At 39.1% G+C, this 9,055-nt stretch overlaps 1 protein-coding gene across 1 annotated transcript; it reads left to right on the top strand.

Moving 5' to 3' along the window:
• Positions 1-1,646: 1,646 nt before the first annotated feature.
• Positions 1,647-7,786, top strand: LOC125449669 (immunoglobulin kappa light chain-like). Its single transcript, XM_048525525.1, has 6 exons — positions 1,647-1,757; positions 2,214-2,552; positions 2,644-2,946; positions 4,866-4,979; positions 5,106-5,140; positions 7,635-7,786. Exons 1-6 carry the CDS (start codon positions 1,718-1,720, stop codon positions 7,677-7,679), a joined length of 876 nt encoding a protein of 291 aa, XP_048381482.1. The 5' UTR covers positions 1,647-1,717; the 3' UTR covers positions 7,680-7,786.
• Positions 7,787-9,055: the final 1,269 nt, after the last annotated feature.

The following is a 9,055-nucleotide window of genomic DNA, read 5'->3' as shown; positions in this document are numbered from 1 at the left end:
ATTAGAATGGAAACCTTGTCAGAGAGAGGAGCAGGAACTCTTCAACACGGGCATATCTGGATGCGGTATGTCAGTGAGCAAAACCACAAACAAGAAAAAAATCAAAGCAGCCCGGATGCTGTAAATCAGAAACAAAAACAAAAACTGAGCACATCTGGCAGGATCAGTTGTGAAAAAGCACAGGCTAATGTTTCAGGTTCAGTGTCCCTTCTTTAGAAGAGTCTGTAGTTAGGAAAAGGTTGGTATATATGCTGAAGATGTGCTACGGGAGGGGGAGAAGCATAGGATGGGTGAATATGGAGCCAAAAGAGAGAGAAAAACAGTTGGGTAGACAAAAAAAATTTGCACCCTCCTTTAAAGTATCACATCAGTTCAAGTAGTTGTTGCAATCTAGTTTTTTTTTTATTTCTTTTGGTTAGTTAATTTGAACAAGTCTATGATTGGAAGGAATATTGTAAATTTGTGTGTTATTAAATCAACACAATTTAGTGTAGATAAATAATAAATAGTGTAGATAATTCTCCATAACTAACTTTTATATTGCTATGATGAAGGGCTCTTGTACTGCAGCGGCTCTGTCATTAACTCTGAGTTAAGAAGTCCAGGAATATATTTCACCTAATGCCAATGAGTCTAATGTCACTTCTATCATAGATCTTTCAGAAATTTTCCAAATTTTTATCACACCCTTTTTATTTTCTATCAGACTCAGTAGCATTAGGAGAAAACTACCATTTAATTGTACCTTGGTCAATATAATAGCTCCATTTTCACACCGTGTGATCCAAGTGCAACACAGCAAACTCTACAAAGGCATTTTGCCATGTGACCTTTTGCCTTAGAAATGCAAGCACTTTTCGCTAAGGGACAATTGACAGCCAATGAGTAGTAACAGCAGGTCTGAAATTAAAAATAAGATTTGCACACACATTCAATGAAAATTGTTCGATGGATTTTATAGTCTGATAAGGCTTTGTTTGTACCTTTCTATAAATGGCTATGTTTTCAACTGAAGAAGAATGCCTAGTGATATCATCGCTAGTTTGTTCATCCAGAGACCGGGTAATGTTTTGGGAACCTGAATCAAAATTCCACCATGGCAGATGGTGGAATTAGTATACAATACGAAGAAAAAGTCCGCATTAAGGCTCTAATGATGTTCGTGTGATCATTACCAATTTCAATAATGACATACCTAGTTCACGAATCTCCTTTATGTAAAGAAGCTGTTTTCATTGCCCTGTCTGGTATTCGTATGTCTCCAGGTCCACAGCAATGTGATTGACTCTTAACTGTCCTCTCGTCAATTAGGAATGGGAAATAAATTCTTCCCTCGTTTATGATGCCAACATTTATGAATGAATAAAAGAATTTGAATCCCATCATATCCTCTCACAATTATGAATAGTGCATCTAATAAAGTGTGTTTAACTGGGTGTGGTGCGATTCTTTTACACTAAACGCCTTTTAACATTTTGAAACAGAAATCTGATCATTTGATCTTTACAAACAGACCTGTGTGTCAATACTAAGCGTGTAAACAGGAAGCCCACAGCGACCCGCTACCTGTTTTTATAGTTTCCGTTTAGTTCTTTGGAAATGCAGTCGATAATTTTCGAAGGTGCGTTTTGCAATTTGTGGCATCACCAGATCAAGCTTACAATGTAACAGCATGATTCATCGAATCGAAGATCACTCTATGAAACGTAGCTAGACAATGAACTTCATTCTCTGCACGCTGGTCCATATTTTCTCAGGTTAGACATTTTCATTTCCAGGCCACAGGGTACATCCAAACTCAGATCAAACATCAATTGGACTGATTGAATATTAAGTAGTTGTCTTCAAGAAGATCACATTATCATGAAGAACTTCCTTTTTTTAAAAAATTGTTCCAAGCGGACGAAATTTCTCTTTCCTCTTTTTTTTCTCTGTTTCTTTCTTGCTCTCTTTCGTCCTCTTTCTTTCTCGCTTTCTTTCTTTCTTTCTTTGAACTACAACGTGGTCTCATTGATCATTAATGATAACAAAGTCTTCTTTCCTTCACACCAAATGTTTGATTAATGAACAGAATTTAGTTTGTTTTTTCACCATAACAATTTTTGTGCCTTTCTGTTGAAGGGTCTAGGCCCGAAACGTCAGCTTTTGTGCGCCTGCTGTGTTCATCCAGCTCCACACCTCATTAACTTTTGCGCTATGTTTTGCTTTCCCAGCTATTGTGTCAGAAGCATTGTTCTTGCAGTCTCCGCCAGTTCAGAATGTCTCTGTGGGAAATAGTGTCAAACTGCATTGCCACACGGGCGCTTTGGCAAGGGCAGCTGTCTACTGGTACAAACAGCAGCAGAGAGAACATCTGCAACTTCTCTACATCGTGAGGAAATACGTCCCAACAAACGAAAGATTTACTGGGGAAATTAACAAAGAATCAACTACTTACACCCTTGTGATTCAAAATGTGCAGAGAAATGATTCTGGTCGGTATTACTGTGCAGCTCGACCAATGAGCAGAATGCCCTTTGTCTTCGGAAATGGGTCGAAACTGCTCATAGCAGGTAAGAATTAAAGGCTGTTTTACGCGCTTCATCATGTTTAACCAGGATTGTAACTGAACAGTAATTGCAATTTACCTCCCAACCCCATAAGGTCATCCTGACATATTTCTGTTGACTCCACCGCTGAATGGAACGGTTTCCACGGGAACTGTTACCTTGGTGTGTTTGCTGAATAACTTCGTGGCCGATGTTCTTCACATTCGCTGGAATATTTCCACATGGGATGCCGAGAGTTGGACGGATTCTGAGGCAATAGTCTCATCGGAGGCGTACAGTGTGAGAAGTTACATCAGAGTCCCTGCAAGTGCGTTGAGTTATGGGGCTTCCTGCGTTTGTTCACTTCAAATCAACTCAACTGCAATTCTTAACAGCAAAAGTGTCTCGTTTGCAAAAGGTATTTATTGGGTCTATCCGTTTATAATTATGTTTTATTTGTGAAAATTAATTGTCAGCATAAACCCCTTTTGTGATAAGACTTGCTCCCCTTCATTCTGTGCACGCCGCCTTCTCATTTTCCTCTTTCCTGCATCTCACTGTTGTGCGCTGTAGCTTTTCTCGTGTTTATATCCAACTGTTTAACTAGAAAATCACTCTATAATTGTGAATTCAACATCAATCTGATTATTAGAGGATTAGGATTTGAAGCATAGAAAGCCCATTTCCTGTTCACAACTTTCGTTCATCACGGATATGGTCAGTCGACTTTATTTAATTGTATTAATATTCCAAAAAGAGGCTTCTTTAGTTAACAGGTAATGGTCATTGTTCCTTTGCCACTCCAGTCTCTTCGCAAAGTCCTTCATGGCTGTAAGGCCATTTACCTTGTCTTCAATTTCCATTCGCCAATGTATGTTTAATGAAGCTCCCAGCTTACTTTCTTCGGAAACCCTTCTAATTATTTCCGTGGGACTTTTCAATCTATTTGCTATGTGCGATATGAATACAAAACCGTCTCCTTAAGTCTCAAGCAACGTGTTATTGATGCCGGTATGTTTCCAGGTTCTCAATTTATTTGGCTTTCGAAGTGAAAACATTTTCTTGAATTCTATCCTGCCAAATAGTTACACTGGTAGAATATTCCTGTCAGAACAAAGATATTTTATTTCTTATTTGAGAGGGGAAATATCCCAGAGTTTTCGATTAGTTTTATGTTTTATAAGATATTTCAGTTCTAGCTTTGGGCAGTAAAGCATATTTGCACTTTCTCAGGTGCACATTTAATCTTTAGTTGCAACAACTGCATATCTATTCATCGTTCTGTAAATGTCTATAAAAATCGTCTCTTCGAATTCGCTAAAGCTTCTAAGCATTGCAATTCTACACTTCTTAGGATATGTGTTCATCCATCTACTAACCCTAATCCCATTCATGGGATGAGGGTGTCACTGGCTTGGCAGCATTTATTGCCCATTCCTAATTGCCCAGAGGGCAGCTAACAATCAACCATATTGCTGTGGGTCTGAAGTCACATATAAGCCAAATCAGAACTAAAGGACATTAGTGAATCAGGTGGGTTTTTCCCCAACAATCCACAATGTATTCACAGTCAACATCAGACCTTTAGTTCCAGATTTTTATTGAATTCAAATTCCACCATCTGCTGTGGTGGGATTCAAACCCAGGTCCCCAGCACATTGTCTGGGTCTCTGCATTAACAGCCCAGCGACGATGCCAGCAGGCCATCACCTCCCCTCATGTTATTGCCCTTCATAATTTAAGTAATAGGCTGCCAAATTGCTTCATTTATCTGACCACACAATAACAATGTGTCGTGAATACATTTGGTCTGCTTAATCTACTGAATGAAGATTTATATCTGATGCTACTTTGTACACATTTAATTGAGATATGCTTGACAACACAGTAGATTAGATTGTTAAAAGCTTGATGAAGTTGTAATGTCTATAGAATTCTAGAAATGCTTAATTTGTTGTGTCATAAGGTCTTGTAAGAAGACACTGAGTAAACAGCAAAAGAATTGTGAGAACACGGATGAAAATTCCAATGATAAACATAAAGAGTAGGTGGCAGTTTCTAAATTTGTTATGGGAAATTGCTTCTTCGGAAGATTTCAGTTCCAGGAGACAGGTTGAATTTTTTATTATATTTAGATTAACGCATGTATTTCGAAGTGGATCGAGCAATGCAAAGTATTTGTAATTGAAGTGGTTATGGTTTTGTATAACATTGACACTGACGTTGAATCGACATCCTTTTCAACTTTGAGTTGACGCTGTTGGTAATCCTTGATTTTTCCACAAGATTATCGCAGTTTAATTTGCAGCATTTTTAATGCTCATTTTTCTTCTTCAGAGTCTTCAATTATCAAGTGTCTTACAACATTTTCTGTAAGTTCAGTGGCAGTGATTGCCCTTCTCTTGGCCTTTACTTTCACCACTGCATGGACCTACAGGAATCGACAGTCTGGTAGGAAATGTTGCTATTCCTCCATCATTTAAATTCACATTTCTGTATTATTGTGTTTTTGTTTTTTAAGTATTTGATCAAATGAGTTAGCACCATTTACAATGTTGATTTTTCCGTTTATGTCAGGTAACTGGAAGACTCACTCACTTGAAAAACAGGAGGTAAATACCAAGAAGATTTCATTTCTTAACAACTGTATTATCATTTCACTGCTTCTATGTCACAATGTTTAACACAGATAACTATGATTGCAAAGATTGACTTTTCATTTGCAAAGTGGAACTGATGACAATGAAACCATTACCAACTGTCATAAAAATCCATCTTGCTTGCTAATGTCCTTAGGGAAGGAAACATGCCATCCTCACCTCGTCCAGCCCACATGCACCTCCAGACCCTCAGCAGTGTAGTTCACTCTTGTTACCGACTGAAATGGCCTAGAAAGCCATTCATTTCAAGGGAAGATAGGGACCAGTCAATAAATGCTAGCCAGCCAGCGACGCCCATGTCCCACAAATAAAAAAATTGGTGGACCTGAAACCCATGGAAATATACTTCCACACGTTTAAACTAACCACTTATTTTTAGTTTACAGGAAGACAATTAAATGGAATAATAACAAGGTTAAAATTGCACTAAAAAAAAGAGGATTTATGTGCTTATCCAAAGTGCAAAAAAGCTAACAGTATTTGCTAATTGTGATGAATAGTTGATAATTTGAAACAAGTGAATCTTTCTGTTATATTAATTCAGTGAATATTTACATCGCTGGTTTCAGCAGATTCATGGCATTTGGGCGGTTGGTTCTGAACTGCCTTCTTGAATCACTCAATCATTTTGATGCAGCTATATGTACAATGCATCAAGGGAGAGAGCTCCAAGTTATGGTCTTATATGGTCCTGTCAGAGGGGTCTTGATGAATGTCATCAATGTGTTTTGTACATGGTACATTGCTATAACTTTGCTTCTGTGGTCAATCAAGTGATTGTTTGAAGATGCATTCTCAGCTACTCTGTCCTGTATGGCTTCAAGCTCTTGAGTGTTGTTGGAGCTGCAATTATCCTGGCAACGGGACTGAATTCTATCAATCTGCTGACTTGTATCTTATCGGACATGGACTATGAGGTCAGAAGTGAATTACACCCCACAGGATTCCTACTCTTGCTGTGTTTGTCAGAATACGGTACAGATGGTTAGTTCAGTTCAGTTGCTGGTCAGTGGTAACCCCAGGGATGTTGATAATGGGAATTCACGACAGTTGGCAATCAAATGTCAACAGGCAATAGCTAAATTCTTTTGTTAGAGAGGCTTTATCTGATACTTGTGTTGAAGGAATATAGCTTGTCACTTGCCATAACCTTAAGATAACTGCATGGTATTCAGAAGTGTTGCCTTATTTGGAGGGCATTAGATATGAGGAGAGATTGTACAAACCTGATTTGTCTTCGCATGAACATCAGAGGCTGAGGGGCAGCCTGGAGCACGTTAACAAAGGTATGACGGGCACATATATTTAAGATGCATATGTATATATCTAAGGAGGGATGTGCTCACCTTGGTGGGAGTCCCGAGGGCATTCGTAAGAATGATTACAGTAATGAAGGTCCTACGAGGAGGATTGAGGACTCTGGGTCTTAGCTCTACGAAGTTTTGAGGGATGAGGAGAGATGTTATTGAAAATTACAGAGTACTGAGAGGTCTAGATACAGTCGAAGTGGCGAAGATATTTCCTCCAGTAGGAGAGACTAGTATCAGATGGCACACCTTCAGTGAAGGGATAACAATTTAGACGATACACAGTGGCTCAGAGGTTACCATTGCTGTCTCACAGCACCAGAGGCCTGCGTTCGGTTCCATTCTCGGGTGACTGTGTGGAGTTTGCACATTCTCCCCATGTGTGCGTGGGTTTCCTTTGGGTGCTCTGGTTTCCTTCCACAGTCCAAAGATGTGGGGGCTAGTTGGATTGGTCATGCTAAATTGCCTGTAGCGTTCAGGAATGTGTAGATTGGGTGGGTGAGAAGGCTGGGCCTGGATGTGATGTTCTGAGAGTTGGTGTGGGATTATTGAGCCAAAAAGCCTGTTTCCACACAGCTGGGATTCTGCTTTTATATCTTGTGATGGTGATCTGGAAATATCCCACTAATGACTCTTCCTTAGGCTCCTTTTGTTTTTCACTCATTAATGGGACAAGGGCATCTCTGGCGAGGCACCATTTATTGCCAGAGGGCAGTTATGAGTAAACCACATTGCTGTGGGTCTGGAGTCACATTTAGACCAGACCAGGTAAGGATGGCAGTTTCCTTCCTTAAAGGATATTAGAGAATTAGACGAGTTTTTCCAACAATTGACAATGGATTCATGGCCATCATCAGATTCTTAATTCCAGATATTTTATTGAATTCAAATTCCACCATCTGCCGTAGCAGGTTTCGAAAGGTGGTCCCCACAACGTTATCTGGGTCGCTGGATCAACAGTCCAGCAATGACACCACATTGGCCGTGGCCTCCCCTTGGCTATAATTATAAACCATTATGTCAAATATGGATTTAATCATCCCTGTGACCTAAATTAACTGGGAGCCACGTCCAAACATTGAACAGTCAAAGACTATGCTTAGGTTTCTATGATGGTAATGCTTTGTTTCCTTCCATAGATTCTTTATGCTCAGTTGGCTTTTACTGCAGATCAAACATTCTGATGAAACAGAAGAACAAACATTCATCAGCTGAAGCAGGTTATGAAGCTATGAAGAATATCTTCTCTTTCGATCAGCCATAATTCAACCAACATTTCCCCTATTTTGTATCATACTTCTTTGTTTTTTTTAACTTATTGCAACTGAATTGAAAATTTAATTCTGAACACAAATAAACATTATAAAATGGAGGGATAAAGTGTTACCCGAGACAATGATGTAATTTTATTTCATCTTCTTACAACCCATTTGTAAATAAGCAACTATATCTCCACATTGGGAGTAGCAAATTTAGAAATAGTCTGACACATATTGAAGAAAATCATTATTATACTCTGGAGGTGTCATTCATAATGATAGAATTTGTTGCAAAATGTAAAATATTCTGCCGAATGTGATGCGAGCTGACTTATTTAAATGGTGAAGACATAGGTAAGGTAACATTGATGTGGAATTCCAAACTATTGAACAAGCCACAGTTGAAGAATGATCACGTATATCCATGACCCTATCATTTTGATGGGAATATGCAAACTCTGGCATATTGAGGTGTTATGGAACAGGTCAGACCCCCTCAAAAGTTTTAAAGATAGTCCAGATGCTAACTTCCACTTACTTTACAAGAAAAACGAAGTGAGTGTTCTAGGCGTGATGCAAGTGGTCAAACCACTCAGCTTTAAGCGAGAGATAGCCAGAACTGCAGATGCTTGAGTCAGAGATAACACAGTGTCGAGCTTGAGGAATACTGCAGGCCAGGCAGCATCAGAGGAGCAAGAAAGTTGATGTTTTGGGGCAGGAACCTTCTTCGGAAATCAGCATCCTGAACTGAAACATCAACTTTCCTGCTCCTCTGGCGCTGTCTGGCCTGCTGTGTCTCTCCATCTTCACACTGCGTTATCTTCAAGCAAAACAACAGTTGTTTCAACATTACAGTTGAAACATGAACAAAAGAAAATGACTTTTGTGCAACTTAACTTTTGGAAACTGTAACCAATCTGATACACCAACTTAATTAATTAACTGTTCCAACAAAATAGCATCCCATAAATATACACCTTGGCAACAAGGTAAATTCAAACATAGATTCTTACAGGCAGAAGGGAACTCCATCCAGAGAGGGATTTCAAAGAAATTCAGAAGAATCTATTACTCATGCTTGCAATACTTCCAATACTCAAAATATCTTGCAACTGCTAGTGTTCAAAGAATTAGAAACCACCTGAACTGGGAGAACTGGCCAACTTTGCTTCCATTCTTAAACTGTTACTCCCTAGACTTCTTCATGTCCGCTGCCTTACAAGCGCTCTTCAAAGAACCAAGGACAAAAACAATCTTTTTAAGGTGACAGCACCTGCTGCTTTAAAAATGAACCATCAATA

This window comes from Stegostoma tigrinum, chromosome 47, assembly GCF_030684315.1.
Source record: "Stegostoma tigrinum isolate sSteTig4 chromosome 47, sSteTig4.hap1, whole genome shotgun sequence".
NCBI lineage: Eukaryota > Metazoa > Chordata > Chondrichthyes > Orectolobiformes > Stegostomatidae > Stegostoma > Stegostoma tigrinum.
The sequence above is the reverse complement of the archived record's forward strand: the minus strand, read 5'-3'. Positions and strand labels throughout refer to the sequence as shown.

Coding starts and splice junctions, on each gene's coding strand:
- LOC125449669 (XM_048525525.1), top strand. CDS start 1,718: ATGAACTTCATTCTCTGCACGCTGGTCCATATTTTCTCAG. Junction 1,758..2,213: donor GCTGGTCCATATTTTCTCAG/GTTAGACATTTT, acceptor TTGCTTTCCCAG/CTATTGTGTCAGAAGCATTG. Junction 2,947..4,865: donor AAGTGTCTCGTTTGCAAAAG/GTATTTATTGGG, acceptor TTTCTTCTTCAG/AGTCTTCAATTATCAAGTGT.